Source organism: Argentina silus, assembly GCF_951799395.1.
Source record: "Argentina silus genome assembly, chromosome: 2".
In the NCBI taxonomy this organism is placed as follows: Eukaryota; Metazoa; Chordata; class Actinopteri; order Argentiniformes; family Argentinidae; genus Argentina; species Argentina silus.
The window spans coordinates 29,652,288-29,672,728 of NC_139656.1; the positions used below are offsets into that span (position 1 = coordinate 29,652,288).

Below are 20,441 nucleotides of genomic sequence, written 5' to 3' on the forward strand. Positions count from 1 at the left end.
GCTGTATTTTATGTTAATTTTCTGAAGGCCATATGGATAAGTTAAGTGAAACGGAATGTGAACTGTTGCACGTTCTGGCTGGTTCTACCAGACTGGTGTTGATTAGTTACCTTAAAGATGCAATCTGGGATTCAAACAACAACCAAGCGGCCACCCAGCTGAGGGATGAGGCTGCAGAAATGTTGCCTCTCTAATCCATGTACAGAGGTTTGGATGCAAGGATTAACCATCTATGAGAGTTTTAACCATGTTTTGAAACTATACAGTGTTTGTTTACTGTTACATTGTTTACAAACAATGGAGTACAACAATCTTATATGTTGACAGTTGAATTAAGCCCACAAGGCATTTTATAAGTAATATTCTCCAAGAAACAATGGCTAAATATCAAAAATGATTTACAAGTCCCAGATTGCCCCTTTAATGATAATGCTGTTCCTTAGACATATGTGTGTATATATCCTTATCTTGCACCTTGGGACCTGGCACTTCCAGTTCTTTTAAAGTCACATGTACGTTAGTACTTAGGAACTGGTGAGTTCTCATCGGCAAAATGCTTTAAAAAAGCATGTTTCCTTATTAATGCTGAGAGACAGCCCTTGTAAATGAACATATGTAAAGAAAAGAAAAACATCTTTGAATGTTATTTGCCCAAAGGAATTTGGGGCTTTGTTGACTTTGTTTTTTCATGAACTAAGAGGAGGCCGTGTTGGGGCTCTCTGTGTCTTCATGAGAAGGTGTGATACACTGCCTAAATGTTTCTTCCTGTGAAACACTCAGAATGCGAGGCTGCCGTCAGGGTTGTTTCTGGCATTTGGCTTACAGTTTGCGTGCCAACCTTTTAACACTACTTTCCCTCCAACTTTGAAAGGCTTCAAAATGATACAAATTAAAGGGATAGTTCACCTAAATTACAAATTCACATATTTGGTTCCTATTTGTCTATGGACAAGAACAGACTTCAATCCACACTTTGGTTCTGTTTATCTGGGCGCTGTCAGTAATGCTTACTGATTTAAATGTACCCTAAATTAATATGTTTGAAATGTATAATGCCCAAATCATCCCAAATTCTCTGAAAAGACTTAATGACTTGATTTAAATGACTGAGATGGTTTGGATTTTGGCTTAAAATGCTATCAGTTAACAGTTAGTGACAGTGCCCAGATAAACAGAACCGAAGTGTGGATTGAAGTCTGTCCGTGTCCATCAACTCCTTTCATCGTAAGGAACCAAATATGTGAATTTGTAATTTGGGTGAACTATCCCTTTAAGGTAAAGAAAAGGATTGTTGTGATGTAAGAAAACCGTGAGACACAAAACACAACCTTTTTTCCAACTTACACTAGAAAGTGACATCATGTAGACATAGCATTATGAAATGTAAAATGGGTGTGATGTGTTATTTAATTTCTAATAGCACATATATCATGGAATTAATATTATATGCTTTCCCTTTAACTATGTGTGTGGAATCATGGTCTTCAGTGGAGGCCATCTGAAATTCACAAAGGTCACACATTCTTTTATTTGAGTTTATTTTGACAAAGCTTGTCAAATCCAACAAAATGTAAGATGTTTTGCTGTGTCAGTGTTATCGATCACGTTGTTTAATAACCATATTGTGTTGCATGTGTCATACTTCATATATCACAGTTAGGTCACTGGTTAAGATGAGAGTAGAAAATGGTGGTCCGGAGTCGTCGTCACCCCCCCCCCCCCCCCCCCCCCACCCCCCCACCCCTCACCTTTAGAAGGCCCGCAAACGACAAAGCCACAAATGTCTAGAAATGACCTTTGTTTGTTGATACAAATTGTATCTATTTCTTGATTGTAAAATATATTTATGAAATGTACAGTATCATCAAAAATTGTTTTATTTAAAGAAAAAAATACAATGCCATAATGTTTGTGACACTGTGTGTCACTGGGAGTAGCCCACTGGTATGTACTATTTCTTACTGGGCACAATGGTTTACTTACAGGGACATTTACGCGCTACATGAAAGTGCACAGATACCCTGTGTGCAACTGTAAGCATGGTGTCTTTTCTGTATATACATATATATACATTACATATGTGTATGTATACTGAAAGTAGCCACAAACGTAAGGTTACAGTGCATTATAAAGCTTGTTGCATCGTACATTTATTACTGTGTTATAACCCAAGCAGCTAAAAAACAAAACAAAACAAAAAGCAGTACAACCCCCCCCTCCCTCTCTGACCTTTGCCCCATGTCTGCTCTATTCCTGTGTTGAGCGTACCTTCCATATTTCAGTATATCATCATGCCTAATATGGCTTGGTTGTAATTGCTGTTATGAGAACTGAATGGGTTGCAATTGCTTGGGTTACAACACTTATGGGGGTTATTCATGAAATACATACCATTATTAAACACAGGGTTTTACCTACACACCGTATTACATTTTGAGGATAAAAGTGACAATTTGTCAGTATAATGAAATTAATATTTATAAAGCACAGGTAATTTGGTATCGCCTGATTCTAAGTGTTGGGTCTGTGGAAGTAGATTGAATGAATAACCCTCTTATTTTGTGATTAAATATATCTATGTTGAGTTGTGGTTTACTTTGACAATTTGTCACTCTCACCAATGGCACTTGATCTAGCCTTAAGTATTTTTAACTGGGTGAGAGTATATTTGTTTAATTTCGATTATTGTTCAATTGAGAACGATGTTATACAATTTGTTGATGTGAGCCTTTGTAATTAGTTCAATTTCCAAGATCTGTTTATGACGACAGATCTCAGTGATATGTTGAGGTCTTCTTTAACTTGCTAATGATGGTCTGAACATGAAGACTCACAGCTGATTTATTGTTTGAATCTACAACTGTAGATGGTTGCAGAACTACTGAGATTTTCAATGCATAGATGAACCCTTAAATCAATGTTATTGCTCCACCAGCTCACATGAAATGGCAGATTCTCTTATACACCCACAATAGCAATTCTCAGGTACTATGAGATTTATTACAGATTACAATTTCACAAACAATATTCTCGATGTTTGCTATTATAAATGCGCTTACAAAATCAGATTTGTGAATTAGTGCAGGTATCATGTCATAAAAGTTAAGTTGAAGTGTCTTGTGTTGTGGTTTTGCAACGTGTAAGGGTCATAAGAGTGAGTTAACAACTTAGATCATGTGTGGTTATGAGCTGCGGTAGTCTGTTATAATCTATGTTGAATGCAACGCATTGCTTTTCAATTGTTTTAAGTGACAAAACAATAACCAAAAGACAAAAAACATCAACTATGAACTCTTTGGGTCTGTTGACTCAAACAAAATGTAAGTCTCAATGACAAAATGTGTTCATTTTCTCAAATAAAGCAAAATTATGTTCATGCTGTGTTTATTTTGTCTTCTTATTTCAGGTGTGAACATTCCTCTATTGTCTCCAGATGTTCAGTTTGACGCTGTACTCCAGCAAATTGGGTTTTCAGTGCAGAATGTCAGCTTTCACACGTTATTTTCATATATATTTTACCATTTAGAAATAAAAACATGTTACGTATGTCCAAGTCCCCCTGTTTGAGGGGAATTATTGAATTAGTAACAAAGTTACGAAGGCTAGACCAAAAATGCCAACGTCTTGTCAGCACCACGAGTAGGAAGGGATAATAAGCCATTCTGATGAAGGCCTTGATGGCAGAAATGTCACACTTTTTAAATATATTTTTTTTGCGTGAATATTACACTTAAAGCCACACAAAATGCAACATTTACTCAAAACAACCTGTGATAAAAATATATTAACCAAAGTACCTTTATTTAAAAATGCAATTTTTGCACAAAGAAAAACAACCCTTTATGGTCTCCGACAAAACTAGAAACACAATCTCAAAACCATGTTTATATGGATTAAGAACATGTGAAGGCTTTTATTTTTACAGTATTGTCATTCATTTTAAAACAGTTGTAGCCCAGCTTTCAATTTGTTGATATCATTGTGTGTCCAGAGAAGACCATCGGTACTTGCTCTGTGTGGCACTGAGACTCTGGAGAAAGAAATAAAGAAAGACAAAAAAACATCAGTTAAAATGGATGTAGTTTTACATTGTGATGTTCAATATTAGCCAAAAGTACTTTACCCCAACAGGAGACTGTGTCTGTTTATTTATTTAGTTTATTTTTATTACAGTAAACTACAGATACAACTGTTTCTTACCCCGCGTGCACATTGTGTTGGGTGGCATTCTCCATCTCCACCTGCTGGTCAAACACGGTCATGGTGGAGTAGTTGTCTACCATCAGGCAGGAAGGCTCCTCTGACTGGCCAGGGACTTTACCAAGAGGATAGTTCTTCCACTGGACCTTGTCTAAAGAGGTGAGAAATAAAACATTGTAAGGTGACTTTTGCCGTAGGATAATCTTAAACCTTTTAACCAATAATCCCACAGTACGGAAGAGTGGTTGTGGTTGATTAAAAGGGACATGTCACAATTTTTATCTAATCTTTTACCTAATTTTCATCATCACCAGCACCATATAAGTGGCTACATGCGGTCCTAAGGAAATTATGTAATTATTTTTTAAATATATATATTTTTTTTTTTCTGTCATGGCATTTTCTAAAAACTAACTTTTAACATATAGACTGGTATGGTGCTGGAGATAAAGAATGAGGCAAACACATATTGTGAAGTGTCCTTTAAGCTTAGTCATTCACTGAGATGGATTGAATTACAGCATTCTTCACTCAGGGCCAGGATAGGGTGGCTTCCCCTCACCTGTGCAAACCTGCCAGGGAGACCCCCTGAGCTCTGCTGCCCTCTCAGCCACCACATCTGCACTCAGGGTCTCCTGAACATCTTCCGTCCTCTCCGGCAGGGTCTTCCCTGGGTCCGCCATGCCCCCGAGGCGCAGGCTGTGGACGGAGTGTCTGGAGAGACGCAGCCTCTCCTGCAGGCTCTCTAGGGTGTAGATAGGCTGGCCTGCACTCTCTGGTCCAGGGCGACGTCCCACGTCTGCCTCCTGGGTGTAGATGGAGCACAGTCGGAGCAGCTTCTGTCGGGTGTCCACATGCAGGGGCTGCTCCATGTCCTCCAGAATCCTAAAAGATACAAAAAAAAGAGTCAAATAGAAAAACTAATTGCTATATTTTAATATTTTGTGAAATAGGTGGCACACCAGGCCTGTGAGCGCACACACACACACACACTTTTGTAAACAAAGCATACAAGCATTAACACATCTACATGGGATCATTTCTGAAACATTAGATTACATTCAAGAATTATTGTAACTTCAATTCAAAATGACTATTGTCAGAGATTTATATACTAGAGAGATGCCACTCCCTGGATTTACGATTGGTTTTGCAACAGACGGGGAAGACGGCGCTATTCCCAAATGAGGATACATTTCTGACCAATTACCACAGTTATAGATTAGCGTTACTGACAGTTGTCGTTGCTAGGTTCGCGGCTTTCTCGCACCGTTTCCGTAGCAATGCCTATGTAAGACTAGAGTGGGAGGTTAGCACAGAGCTAAATAAAGTGTCTCCAACTACTTTTAATGATCACATATGAAAAACCGAAAGGAAAAGTTGCTAATCCGTATCATTTTGGTGTGAGTGGAGTTTTTGTCCTGCCCTCCCATAGGCTAACCCTAACCCTGTCTAAAATAAACACTGTTGGTCTCCTTTATGTAAATTAGGGTTAAGATGGCAAAGGAGTGAACCGGCTTCCTTTAACGAGGCTTTGGTATTGTTCCAATAGTACTCATATTCATAGTCATCAGCAATTTGAAGTCATGAATGCAGAAGACATTGTGTTGTTGTGTGATGCGTGTTGCTTACTGCTGCAGCAGGTGCGGTGTGGCCATGCAGGGAGCATTCAGGCAGGCTGCAAGAAGCTGCTGCCACCTCAGCTGGAGTCGATTCACAAAAATCTTGTCCCTAATTCTGACTTTCCTCTGACCATTTGTTTCATAATGGTATTCAGTTTCTGTGGAGACAAATCAAACTACAAAATCAGGGAATTCTGGGATTATGGTTATGGCACAACGCAAACTCTCACATACACATTGTCACATGGCTTGAGAGTTGGCACACAAGTGATCTAGCAGAGCCTCCTACTAAAGATCGCCGCAGAAGGGCTTTCAAAAGAAGCTCTTAGGCATAATCAAAGCGAACACGACGGTCAATGGTGGATGAGGAAAAACATACTGTTGGCGTTGCAGAAGATGACTTCAGAGATCCAAGCAGCGACATAGGTGGATCTATGCCTCTGAGGCTCTCCAGAGAGCTGCTGCAGCTCCACAAACAGCTTCTCCAGGAGGAGGTGAATAAACAACGGAGAGTTGAGCATCTTCAGGAGGGGAAGCCAGAAACGCAGAAACACTCTGGGAAGGCGGGGAGGAGTAGAGTTGGCATTTTCTTCGACAAAAAAAAAGAAAAAAGAAATTCTGGTTACTGATAGTCACTGTTCAGACCATGCAGTGGTTCTGACACGTTCCCATGTTTTATCACTAGTCTGATCAAATCAATAGATGTTTCGGGGACATTTGTTATAAATATTGAGCCCCATTTTCCTTCTTCAAAACACCACTAAACTGCCAAAAGATGTAATATAGAAACCATTCTAAATTCTACAGCAAGATTTTAAATTGTACCTTGTTGTTTTTAACGAGGTTTTTGAGAAACCAGTGATTGTTCGGCTGACGTTTAACAGAGTATAAATGTATTGCACGCCATGCAATCGCTGGCTTCAGTATTGTAAACTTTGATTGGATTATGTCCCATGTCATCGATTTGACATGTTGTGGTTATTTTGGGCTCATAGGTTTTCCCAAGGAAAATGTTGGCCAAAGATTCCTATTAGGAAACTCATTGGAGATATCAGCTTATGAATGTATTTGATTAAAACAAGGACAAATTGACCGAAGTCCAGTGTTACCTGCAGGGTCAATGTCCAGTGATTCCAGCTGTTCACTGGTTGGAACCAAAAATCCATCTTCCAACAACACGTCCATCAGTACTTCACTAGGAGGGAGAAAAGGAAAATGAGGTGATTTGGAATCTCGCTCGTGACTCTTCAGCGCCGCCTAAGAAACATACACAACTCCAGCATCGTCCTCGACTACGACAATGTCTAACCGGTCGTCAAGGTGGGGGACTCTGGTTCAAACCCTGTATGCCCACCAATTCAATTACATTGTTATTAGGAGAATAAAATAAAGGTAGTCATATGTGTTTGATTTGATAACCGACCTGGACTCTAAGGTGAAGTGTTTGATCTGAGCCAGGACCCAACTCATGTCTGCGGAGGGCGATGGCCATAGGCTCTTCTCCTTGTCCTCCTCCAGGAATCCATCAAATGTCTGCACAACAAAAAGGGGACAACTATGATGTTCGCACTCCTAAAAATCATGTTCTTTTACTGAATAAACACATAATATAACTTTCCTATGTGAATAAAAGTGAAAAGCAATATAGTGAGACACAACAAAATCAGCATCAACAAACGTTTGTTCCGAGTCTGGCAAAGTGCCATGTGACCAGTTGTTATGCCCAGTTGTTGCTGAAACAGGGCTGTAAAATAAAGGCTGACCATTCAAATACAATAAGTGTGCTGTTCAAAGACGTCTCTTGGAAAAATGTAAGAGCAAAGTGCAAAGAAGAGGGGTAAATACCTGATACTGTTCCTTTTCAAAAGATATCAAAAGTTCTCGTGCTTTCTCTGGAAAGAAGTCAAAGCATCTCAGTCAATACAAAGTGATGTTTCCTACACTCCTTTCCTACACTCCCATGCCTTCTTCAACTTTGGATTGGTTATAAACTGACTGAGACAATCAAATATTTCCAACTCACTATAAGATTCTACTTCTTTTTGTCTGGCAATGAGCTCGTCCTCCTGCCTCTGCAGTTCCTCTTCCCCATCCTCGCCCTCTGATTGGCAGTCCCAGTTGTCAGCCAATCCACTGCCAAGTTGTCTGGACCAGTATTCCTGCTGAAGCCACTCCAGCACAAACTTACAACCTGCAAAGACATCATAGCAAAGATGTCATGACAACCAGGGGTAACATCTATTAAGGGTAACACCACTTCATAAAGTAATGTCACAATGAGAATTAGTAATCACATGACTGATAAGGCAAACACCCCCTGCCCTACTGTTTCACATAAGTGTAATCAAAATAAAGATATTGAGAGAAACAGGAAGATATTGTTGCTTCTGATATGTAAAGGAAAAAAAAAGATTAATATTATTATTATTTTTATTTTTTTTAAAAGGTGCCTGATGGCACTTACCCTTGCGACACCATTTCAAGGTGGGGAGCCTGCGGTGAGTTATTTCATGCCTGAGGTTCACAATCCACTCAGGGATCTTCAACTGGAACAGAGATATTGGTATTTGTTACTTATTGTAAAATAAATAAATAAATAGTGGGCAGTTAGTGGGGTTGTCTGATACCCACCCTGATACCAGAAAGCCACACAACTTAATGTGAAAATCAGATACAAGAAACCTATTTTATCCAGATCTCGGTTTGAAAATAAGACTTTTTTTTTTGATACCCAATTGATTTGTAGGCAAAAGTATATACATAAATCATGATGACATTACCAAATAGATCAACCTAAAGTTGTAGCTTTACAGACCTTGTTGGCCAACGTTCTCAGTGAACGTGCAACTTTCCCCTGCTGTTTTTCTGTGATTAAATTGACAAACCTATTGTTGGGAAAAGCAAAACACATGTTACACCGCAGTGGTTTCAGAGGCAATTAGACAGTTAGTAACAACACTGATTAAAGTGTTACCGGACGACTGGAACAAATGTAATACGTGAGAAAAAAAAAAAAGTCATGAATGTAATTCATACCTAACGAGCGCGGTTCCATACAACAGAACCAGATCATCTGGGTCCAGTTGTCCGGAGCTATCCAGTATCTGACCCCGGACCAGGTCAGCTGTACACTCCACAGCCACGGGAGTGTTGTGGCCAAACCTATAAACATGCATTGATTGAACGATGATCTGATCAGCCGACTAAGAAAGAGAACTTATTAATTGCAATGACACACAGCTGAGGAGCCAGGCAAACACTGTTCACAATAAGCCTTAGTTAGTTCAGTCATGTTGAATAGCACCGTAAACAACATTGCACCAAACGTTAGATACAACACACTCGTGTTCTTCAACGACTAGCTAGCAACATAACATAGTCAGGAACGAAAACTATGCATCTGATTATCAATAGCTAGCAAGCTAGCTTACATGTGTTTCTTACCTGCCTTTCCACGCAGATATTCTGTGCAAAGCATACTTTTGTAAAGCACAATCTTTTGAGTACAAATATTCCAGCACCTGGTCCCATTCTGCTTTGTTGATCCATGCTACTACGTGGCGCTTCTTCTCCGTTGTTTTTTTCTTCATATTTACGAGGTGAGAAACCGGCAGCAAGACAAAAACCACAAGTTTAGCTTCTTTAGCTCCTTCTTTAGGCTGCTACAACAGAAATGCTGACGCGTGGGGCTGATAGAGAAAACCCCAGTGAAACACATACCGTGAACAACTGTTCCGCCCAGATTTTGAAGGGGGGGTAAAAAAGGGACCTAGAGCCAACTGAGCTGCATGATCAAAAGGGCCAGCCTAAATATGGGATGGGTATCAATATAGATAGGGGGCATATAGAAAACGGGTCAACTTCACCCTACGCCTTTTCATATCCGTCATTCTACAAGATGGTTTTACGATTAAAGGTAAACAAAAAAAATCAATAAAAGGGTCAATAAAAAAAAACGAAAAAACGAAATCATGGAACATTTACTAGGCTATACAACAGAACGAGATTTAGAAATTCTACATAAGCTACGTCGTCACAGTGTGCTTTTATCTTTTGGATAACAGGAAAAATATGGGAATAGGATCTATATGATTTTAAAATATTATTCTTTCTCCATATCAGTTATCTGAGCGACCAGCCCAGTTAGAATATCATGAACTGGAGTCAAACTCAGCTGGTCAAACTGGTAAAACCATCAGTGGAACATTACGTCATTCTGTGGGATATCCCCACTTTAATTGTAAATCCAAAGGAATTTCTGCGCCGTTGCTCACGTTTGCTAGAGTTTGACAAAGGCATAACGGGTCACTGTGAATACAGGCGGAGTCTGCTGGAAACTCATTTTAGTATGTCTTCATTGGCCTGGGTGTGGTTTTTCAGTCAGAGTCAGCGCCGTTAGCAGGAAATCAAGACCACCACATTTTAGGCGAAACAAAGAAAAACGAGTACTTCAACTTATTCTGGTTGTGGGGAAAGCTTGAAATCAAAGTCCGACTGAACGAGGGACGTTTTCTGATTGCGCGCCTTATCTAATGGACAAAAGTTTTTGTTGACTCCACTGTTGATATCATCCAATTCCTACAATTCTGTGAGAGACAGAGAACCGAAAAAATGCCGAAGACGGTGAGTAGCAAACTATTCCATGGTGTTCCATCTTATTTTTTTCAACAATGCTCGTCTCACACTCACCTACATCTATCTACTCAAATGTGGTCCAACTCTCGGTCGGATGAGGAAAATTATTGAATACTAGATGCAGACCTAGCATCTATAGAAGAATGTTTGGATACTAAAAATCAATGTACATTATCATCTACTAGACACATTTAACATGAACTACTTTATCTGACGACTCAAACAAGGCCATATTGAAGGTTCAGAAAACGTGTATATAACTAGTAAAAACTACATGAATGAAACGTTGAGTGCGAATAATGAGGGCACGCTTTATTTTTTTCGGAGCATTTTCAGATGCCATTTCATCTCTGATTTCAATAGAGTGATATTTCGATATTCATCCATAGGATACTTTATTGTGGCCCTAGGTTTGTGTCTCCATAAACCGTTATTTTGTGTCAACCTAGGCGCCCTCGACAGTCCCCCTTCCTGAAACGTGATTGGCTTCCGAATGAACTCTCCCAAGTTGAATAGGCCTCCGTTGTGTTCCTCATCTCGGTCCCACTTCATACAAATTACTAAACTGTCTGTCAAAGATTTGAAAGTGCGTTATTAAAACAAACACATCATAGGCAGCCTAAATAAACGATTCACCAGGCCTAACCCTGTCAATAAACCTGCAATTATATGTAGTCCACCAAAAGGAGATGGCGCATTCTTCACCATGTGTAGGCGTGGTTTCCCCCGGCAGGCCGACGCTCTGCGCTGTGAACATGTTGTTGAATGTTGCACACAATTCATTGACTTTAAATAAGGCTGTTGAAGGCGGTCCTCTTTCATCCTTATCAGACTGCATGGTAGATGGAGACAATATTGCCATTCCCGGAGATCGTGTTTTGATAACTAGTATTATTAATATGAATATCTATTTTGGTAGAAAGTGGTCAGGGTGATGTTGAAATAACAGTAATGACAGTTTGCTTGTACAGAAGTCAATCAATCAAAAGTGATCATGATCATGATCCTGTTGAAACCGTGTTTCAACACTAGTGTTCTGTAGTGACAGCTTGCTAGAGAAGAGTAACGTATTATATTTCGTTGTGTGGATGACTATTACATGTATTTCATTTACATTGCATTCATCTTTACATTGTGTGTTTATTTCTTATCTTAGAATGTTTTTTCAGCAGTCATCATGCCCCCCCCCCCACCCCCCTTAAACAGCCATAATTACCATAATGATTTAGAGTCTAGGCTTTAACTGCAATACTTTTGGCATTGTTTCAGCTTCCCAAGGAACAGTATTCTAGTGACTCAAGGTTTCTGAGATCACGTCAGTTCCTTTTTGGCCATTTCCTGGCTTGCATTCTCTTGACGCTGTTGCTGAAAAGCCTTATTTGGTGTTTCACAGCACAGACTCCCCCTTCTCCTCTTTGCACAGACACAGCTCGCTCCCCCACATCGGTGCACTTGAGATTGTAGACACTTCTACAGGTCACCCAATCACAGGAACAGAACTTACCCCTTTTTCTCATCGACAGATTCACCATGCAATTAAGCTATCTGTTGTTTTTTTATCGTTTGTTTGGCCTACTGTTTTAATGATGCAAAAAAAGAAGAGTACAAGAGCTTGGTTCATGATTTACAAGGTACACTTGTTTAGAATCTGCCTGTCACTTTTAAGGTTGTAATGTCATTTCAGAGTCCCCCTAAAAACACTTTATTCATACTATTCAACTATTTTGACAAATAACATTTCAGCTTCAGCTTTTAGCAATATTGTCATAACTTTATATTACTGGAACATAACATTCCACATTTCTTATACAAGTCTACAGAAATAAACAGTGTGACCATATTCATCATCTACAGTTAGAGAAGTGCCGTATTGAGACGGTTGTTCAGATCCTAAGGAAGCCTCCCTCTGTTACACCTGACAGGCTACACTCATCAGTGCTGTCAAGGTGAACGGATCACGTTACATGTGAATATACTCTAATAAACAATTTCATATTGCAACACACATACTGTGCTACTGAGGAACTGTTATTGTATCTTATTATCTGACATAATGGTGGCACCCGGAATTGGCACAGGAAATTAGAGGTGCATTTGTTAGTTGAAAGGACCAGGTTCTTAACAAACAGTGAACAACAAAAACAAGTGGAGTGGAAAGGCCAGTGGTATGTAAGCAGGGGATTAAAGGGCTCTGTAGCGCACATAGTCGAGCTGAGATTAACAATTTGCAATAAACTAAGCTACAGGCGGTAGTGTGTGTGAAAGGCAAAAATTATGCAAACCTTTGGGGGCTTTAGCCCGTAAATGGAGGATATCTGTGCGGCAGGTCTAAAAAAGATCTCCCTGGAACCAGAACAGCAAGCAGTGAGTCCTCCGTTGCTGTTTTTTGTGTGTTTGTGAATGGGAATGCAGGTGAACTGTGTTGGATACAAAACTGTATTTTTTTTCATAGGATCCATCCTAGGTTTGTATACCTTATTGACAAGCAAGTGAGTAGAGATACATATCATCATCTATGTTAATGAGGAGGGGTTACTTGCAGGAGCTGGAATGATTTGGTACTTATGAACTTGTTTTGTAAAAAGTGTAAAGGTTATTATGGTATCGTGAATCTGTAACTTTAATCCAGTTGAAGACACACAAACACATTTAACCAGAGAAATGATGTTCTTAACTGAAATTCCATCCTTATCCTGACATTTTAAAAATAAAACTACTTTTAGATGTGATTTGTGTATCATTTAGGGCACTTGGGAGAGCAGAGTCAATTGTCTGAGGCTTATCCAATTCTCTGAATTTCTAGAGAGGAATTAATGTTTTACAAATACATGTTTTTGCTCAAGGAATAGCTTCATCTTTATTTCCATGTTGCTTTGCCAATGCATTTGTACCTCCATTTCACCAGATTTTATTGTAGCAAGAAAACATGTACAAGGGGACGATAATGAAACATCACCCAGCTTACCATTCCCAAGAACACTGGGACCATATGCTGCCATTCTGTAGTGATGAAGCTTGCCTTAGTTCAGGCGGGACACTTTAAGTCGGCGCAGCTGCCCGTCAGCTGACATATGCAAAACATCCATCACAAGTTCAGGGACAGGCTTAAAAGCAGCCATGCTACGCAACACTCCAAAATGGTTCAACAGTGTATTGTCACTGGCTACCCATATGCTTATGTGTTGTCCCAGCCTCCACCCCAGCCTCCGCCCCAGCCTCCACCCGCTCGGTCGCTCTGTATTTACCTACCCACGGGGGGGTTCATAGTTATGGGCTCCCTGCTTATGTTATTTTTAATTTTATATTGGTAAACTTCAGGCTGGGAGCTATACTGAGCGGAGCCATCCAATTATAGTACGCCAAAATTAATGTATTACCATTTTCATTAAACACTGATTAAACCAACATAATAGTCCCGACTGAATTTCTACTATGATGTTGGGAAAAATAGATAGGATTTCAAAATCTTTCGAAATTTTATGCATGTTTCTGCCCTTGGGAATACTGTAGGTGTTAGCAAGATGAATGTTTGTTTGATCTTCTTAAAATAATACATTTTAGTGCATAAAAGAAAAAAGAATGTGTAGAGTCAGGTTAGAAGCAGAAGCAGGTTAGAACTGCAAGTAGTGTCTGCATGATGTGCAATGCATTTTCAGACTCTTTACTAAAACTCTGGTTGAATAATCACACATAATCACACAAGACTTTGTATTCTGTCTATCCGGGTCCTGGTGAGGCCTATGGTAGATGAAGTTTCGGAGTAGGACAAGACCAGGGTACTCTAGTGGTATCTTCTCCAGCAGGCCTCCCACCCAGCCCTAGCCCTGCTCTCTACAGCCCTAGCCCTGCTCTCTACAGCCCTAGCCCTGCTCTCTACAGCCCTAGCCCTGCTCTCTACAGCCCTAGCTCTGCTCTCTACTCTACAGCCCTAGCCCTGCTCTCTACAGCCCTAGCCCTGCTCTCTACAGCCCTAGCCCTGCTCTCTACAGCCCCTCTCTACAGCCCTAGCCCTGCTCTCTACAGCCCTTGCTCTGCTCTCTACAGCCCCTCTCTACAGCCCTAGCTCTGCTCTCTACAGCCCTAGCTCTGCTCTCTACAGCCCCTCTCTACAGCCCTAGCCCTGCTCTCTACAGCCCTAGCTCTGCTCTCTACAGCCCTAGCTCTGCTCTCTACAGCCCTAGCTCTGCTCTCTACAGCCCCTCTCTACAGCCCTAGCCCTGCTCTCTACAGCCCTAGCTCTGCTCTCTACAGCCCTAGCTCTGCTCTCTACAGCCCTAGCTCTGCTCTCTACAGCCCTAGCTCTGCTCTCTACAGCCCTAGCCCTGCTCTCTACAGCCCTAGCCCTGCTCTCTACAGCCCTAGCTCTGCTCTCTACAGCCCTAGCCCTGCTCTCTACAGCCCTAGCTCTGCTCTCTACAGCCCTAGCTCTGCTACCTACAGCCCTAGCTCTGCTCTCTACAGCCCTAGCCCTGCTCTCTACAGCCCTAGCCCTGCTCTCTACAGCCCTAGCTCTGCTCTCTACAGCCCTAGCTCTGCTCTCTACAGCCCTAGCTCTGCTCTCTACAGCCCCTCTCTACAGCCCTAGCTCTGCTCTCTACTCTACAGCCCTAGCCCTGCTCTCTACAGCCCTAGCTCTGCTCTCTACAGCCCTAGCCCTGCTCTCTACAGCCCTAGCCCTGCTCTCTACAGCCCTAGCTCTGCTCTCTACAGCCCTAGCTCTGCTCTCTACAGCCCTAGCTCTGCTCTCTACAGCCCTAGCTCTGCTCTCTACAGCCCTAGCTCTGCTCTCTACAGCCCTAGCCCTGCTCTCTACAGCCCCTCTCTACAGCCCTAGCTCTGCTCTCTACAGCCCTAGCTCTGCTCTCTACAGCCCTAGCCCTGCTCTCTACAGCCCTAGCTCTGCTACCTACAGCCCTAGCTCTGCTCTCTACTCTACAGCCCTAGCTCTGCTACCTACAGCCCTAGCTCTGCTCTCTACAGCCCTAGCTCTGCTCTCTACAGCCCTAGCTCTGCTCTCTACAGCCCTAGCTCTGCTCTCTACAGCCCTAGCTCTGCTCTCTACTCTACAGCCCTAGCTCTGCTCTCTACAGCCCTTGCCGGTTGCTGCGGGTGATGACAGGAAGTGGCAGGGTGACAAGTGGTCTGAGCAGCGAATGGTGGCCTTGCTGACACAAAGGGGAAAGAACGCAGCCCTAATCAGCCACACAGCTGGGAAATAATGCATGCCATTGTGGCTCAGCCCAGGCGTGGGCCTCAGCCCTGCTCAGTTATGTCCCCACACATACGCCGGCTGAGTGTGTGTCATATCTGAATGGACAGAGAACATGGAGCCATGGCATTATTGTTTGGTTAATAATGCTATAAAATATGCCAATGGTGCACAACAAGAGTTTTGGCATTCAATTTGTGGGCATATTGCGTTTGGTTGGAATTCATACTGGGAGGGTTGGCCTATGATGGAGGGGCCTAGGCAGTGATTTCCATGACGACTACCACATAAATTTTAGGCCATCTGTTATACGAATTGAACAGATAGCATGAGACAATATTGTTTATTTTTCAATGCATGTGTTTTTTTCTTGACAGAAAACCTGTAGATGTGAGAGCATACCATATGGAACAGATTTTTAGACCACCTTTATTTCCATATTTATATAAATATAGTTTTGTGGTATATTCATATTCAAATATTATTTTACCATATTCACATATAACATGCCAAATGGTAACATTTCACTCAAAGAGACAGTTGTGCAACAGAGAGCAACGTATCCCTGCATGTAGTATATGTGGGTGTTGAGCAATCAAAGAGAGCAATTCTGCTGTTGCAATCAGTTGCAGAAGTCAGCTCTGAGAAGGCAGCTCTGAGAAGGCAGCTCTGAGAAGGCAGCGTGATGCATGACAGGATGTAGCCTGCTCGGAGAAGGCTCCATGTTGGGCGGCCCTGCCTCGCAAGGCCCAGCTACCAGAGGATGTGGTTACTTCCTGTAGTGAAGCTCAGTAGAGAGGGAGAGCTTGGGGGACAACATGTCCCCTTAGTACACAAGCACACAAAAAAACTCACTTGAACTTGTTTAGAGAGCCATAATTGTTTAATCAAATACTTAATTGAATCAAAGTATTTTCTTTTCTTATTGTTGGCCAGACACGGGCAAGGCCAGACATTTATCACAATTACACTATTACTGTGGCAGTTAAATAGATGCTACATTTTTGTCTCTAATTCTTGATGTACTTTTGGCTTAAGTGTTGACTGTATGGTTCATGATATGATGTTAATGGATGTCGTATGTCATTAGATGACACAGTCCTTATTTTAAGGTCAACAAACTTTTGCAAAATAAGCTAGGGGGAGGTGTGCCCCTCTGTCTAATCAGGTAATTTCTTGATAAATGTTCATCTATTTTAGGGGGACTCTTGGCTTGCCCTGTGAGTGCTCATTTTAGAATTAGTGGCTGAAAATATACAAACATCCTGTAGCATCTATTTAATAGTTTTTGTTACTGTGTAAAAATGATTTATCTACAGTATTTCTCCCCCCCAAAATGTTTTTGGGGGAAATGGCGTATCACATCATGAAGTAAAAAACTAAACCGCTACATTTACTTTTGGTTTACTGTGAGGTCAGTTTGCCTCTTTTTCCAATAAGCTAATAATACCTCATCAGGACAGGAATGAGTGTGCTGTCTCCCTCAGTGGGTTTCCTCTCATTGTTTTTCTCAGTGTTTGAGGCTGATCAATCATTTTTGTCCAGTACCTCCCTTTACGCAATCATCTGTACCTAGCACGGAGAGGGCATGTCTCCCATTCCTCTGATACTGTTCCTGTCTGCCCCTCCCTCCTCCCTCTAGTTAGGAAGAGAGTTTATAGTAACATACTATAAACATACTATAGGCTCAAAGGAGTCTACCTGAAGTGTATTTAATAGAATGTTGTTGACTCGTGCCACAAACACTATCTGAAATGAAGACAAAAGGATGATTGATTTTTAGATTATTTTTAGACTTTTAGATTATTGTATTATGTGTTTGTGTTGATTACTGTAGTAACTAACAAGGCCTGTTGTGAACATTTTTGGGGATAGGCTCCCTCACAAACCTTTAAAATATCCTATTTTCCCAAACCTGCTCTTTGAGGGTCAACACTGCTCAGCTATTTCAGTGAACCTGACCCTACTGCTAAAAATGTGTTTTCTTGTCTGCCCGTTCTGTGTTTGGTGACATTTGGAATGAAAACAGTCTCGCCATCCACCCAAGCTATTTATTTCGAAAGTATCCACAATGCTATAAGTCTCAAGAGATGCAGATGTAGTCATTACAATCTGCCAAGCAAATTGTAATCACAAATATAAAAAACAATGCTCTGCCCTATGTTGTTTGCAGGTGCCCCACTGCTGTGAGACTCTCTGTCTGGGTCTATAGGCTATTGTACAGAAACAAACATTAATCTGACAATTACACCACAACATACACATCTTAAGTCTTACTGCAGCCTCTTATGAGGGATCGTGCTCATGATGCTAACCACAGTGACAGTCGACAACAGTATTCACCATTCTCCATTTGGGTCTCTTATCGACGGGAGGATGATCTTTCTTCCAAATTAAAATGTGTATCGCCATAAATGAGATGTGATCCAACCTGCTAGTTTAACACTCTGCATCAGGTTGCTCCTTTACCTCGCTGTAATTAATGACCCTAATAACAATATTAACGTTAATGTTGTTACTGTACACTAGCTTATTGTTTTGTAATTGGAGTTCTCTAGTACTCCTATGTAATATTGTGTTGATATACAGTATTAGAACTAGAGTCATTATGGTATTATTATTATTCAGGTTTAAGAGGAACATAATATGCAGTATTAGAACTAGAGTCATTATGGTATTATTATTATTCAGGTTTAAGAGGAACATAATGTAAAGTGTTACCTATATTCCTAATCAGATGCATCTAATTTGATGTACAATAATTATCTCGAAAGAGCAAAATGTAGGGGCAGCGGCACGATTATTTCCATTCAACTAATTGGTTGTTAATTCCCTGAGATGACTCATCTTTAACCCTGTTTCTGTCCTGAACAGATCAGTGTGCGAGTTACCACAATGGATGCAGAGTTGGAGTTTGCCATCCAGCCCAACACAACAGGAAAGCAACTCTTTGACCAGGTATGTACATTTTCTGTGATGCTAAAACTAGGGTTGGGCCGATATTAGATATTATTGAATCTATTACTAGATATTATTAGATATTATTGAAAATATCATTATATTTGGAGCAAGTAAAATGTTCTACTAGAATAAGTGCCACAGGCAGTCACAGAGCTAGAGAATATTGATAATACTGTGAATATGGAAATGTTGGCATTACTCAACCCTAGCTAAAACATGCTAATGGTCGTACCCCCTGGGTGGCAAACACCATTTACTTCGGAATGTTCGTCCGACACCAATCAGTGGAAACTGGAAGCAGGGGACTCCAAACGCCAGTTGGGAGTGACTGAAGTGGGTGTCTATTTTTAGGGCAAGTTTGACTCTCACTGTGCTCTTTATGGAGTCAAACTGGGCTCTATGGCGTATGTTCTCCTCAGACAGAATGTTAGTCATTGAATCCACTGGCAGCACAAAGGATCTCAACTTCCAAGGCAATGAAGGCATGCTTTGTTCTTCTAAACTTTTCATTTGTACTTTCTCTTTCCAAGTGGGTGGAGTAATTTCCCCCTTGTGACCATTTGCACTCCTAGTACAAATATATCATTAGAAAAGTGCTATTCTCAACAAAGATTCTAAAAAGACAAGACACTATATTACATCGCAAATTTGACAACACAATCAGGATGACTGATTTAACCTGATCACTGATCACCAGACTTCCCATCTCAACTCTCACATCTCTCAGTCAGATGGCTGTAGAGACTGGGAGGAAATGGGTGATTAGGTGATGGTGTAATGTTCTGGCATAGCGGTGTGTTTAAATATTGTCTTCTGAATGGGGAACGCCACCCAGCTCCCCAGGTCAGTGTAAACAACCTCTCCTCAAAGGTATCTAGTGTGTGAGTGGTCACCAGTCCCCCTGTCCATCTGGAGCTGTGATGCCTCTAGAGGGGAGAGGAGATTGAGGTTTCTCCCCCCCCCGCTGATGTTCAAGTGCATCAACAAGATAACGAGAATACAGAACCCACACCCACATCGAGGTGCTGATTTACGGGAACTAACTCTATAACTGATGAAAATGAAAGTTCACAATCTTGTTTCATGCTTGCTGTGACATTTATCTACCACCAATGTTTCGGCTCAGTAGCTTTCTTCAGGGTGTGAGACTTCCTCAAAGTGCTTCTCTCAGACACGACACACATGGCGGTATGGCAAGCCAGCACTGGCCCAGATAACCTTTCTGTTGTTTTAGAGAAGCCAGGCACAATCTAAAGGCACCCACCACCTACATCACCAATGTCATCATGCTTGGCATCCATGTTTACCTTCTGCTGCTTTTGAATAACTTTATGAATTAAAAACCATGATGAATCCTATGTACTGCTCCTATACATCCCTGTCAAGACTAGTCACATATCACTTGTTGTTTGGTGTGGTGGGCAGTCTGGGCAGGGGACTGGATGACTCCCCCCACAGCCATTAGATAAGATTACACAGTTTCCACTGTATTTCTACTCTGGCAGTCAGACAGAGAGCTACATAGTGCAGCAATAGAAATGCCAAAGGACGACGTTTAAGTGTATTGTCTTGTTCTTGCTTATACGATTATTCTGTTTTGACATTAAAGTCATACAAAAATGAATTGATAAAATATTAAATGGAATATGAAATGGGAAAGAAAAAGAGTATCCTGATGAACAGTCCTGTAATTAGGCTTCCATTCATTTATTGTCAGTAGCCATTACCATCAACATTGTCTTCATGCACCATTACCTCATTTACAAACCTTTTGGATAGAATGTTGTGTCCCGGAATGAAAATGTCAGACAACA

The 20,441-nt window shown here is 41.1% G+C and overlaps 2 protein-coding genes across 2 annotated transcripts in view; one reads left to right on the top strand and one right to left on the bottom strand.

Moving 5' to 3' along the window:
* Positions 1-3,766: 3,766 nt before the first annotated feature.
* On the bottom strand, positions 3,767-9,471 carry las1l (LAS1 like ribosome biogenesis factor). The gene is made up of 13 exons (XM_083693077.1): positions 9,267-9,471; positions 8,859-8,984; positions 8,638-8,707; positions 8,287-8,368; positions 7,846-8,013; positions 7,668-7,714; positions 7,246-7,355; positions 6,932-7,017; positions 6,202-6,411; positions 5,833-5,980; positions 4,763-5,085; positions 4,201-4,351; positions 3,767-4,030 (listed from the first exon to the last, which is right to left on the bottom strand). Exons 1-13 carry the CDS (start codon positions 9,410-9,412, stop codon positions 3,940-3,942), a joined length of 1,758 nt encoding a protein of 585 aa, XP_083549203.1. The 5' UTR covers positions 9,413-9,471; the 3' UTR covers positions 3,767-3,939.
* A 692-nt stretch (positions 9,472-10,163) lies between these two features.
* The window catches only part of msna (moesin a), an 18,405-nt gene continuing 8,127 nt past the window's right edge, over positions 10,164-20,441 (top strand). Inside the window, exons 1-2 of the mRNA XM_083697070.1 lie at positions 10,164-10,445; positions 18,541-18,624. Coding sequence (XP_083553196.1) covers positions 10,434-10,445; positions 18,541-18,624 — 96 coding nt within the window. The 5' untranslated portion in view covers positions 10,164-10,433. The remainder of the gene's footprint in view (positions 10,446-18,540; positions 18,625-20,441) is intronic.

Bases quoted from the DNA above. Each gene is read 5' to 3' on its own strand.
- las1l (XM_083693077.1), bottom strand. From the start codon at position 9,412: ATGAAGAAAAAAACAACGGAGAAGAAGCGCCACGTAGTAGCATGGATC. The intron at 7,715-7,845 runs GTGAGTTGGAAA...ACTTCTTTCCAG, and splicing joins AAAAGAAGTAGAATCTTATA to AGAAAGCACGAGAACTTTTG. The intron at 5,981-6,201 runs GTATGTTTTTCC...TTGTCTCCACAG, and splicing joins CATCTTCTGCAACGCCAACA to AAACTGAATACCATTATGAA.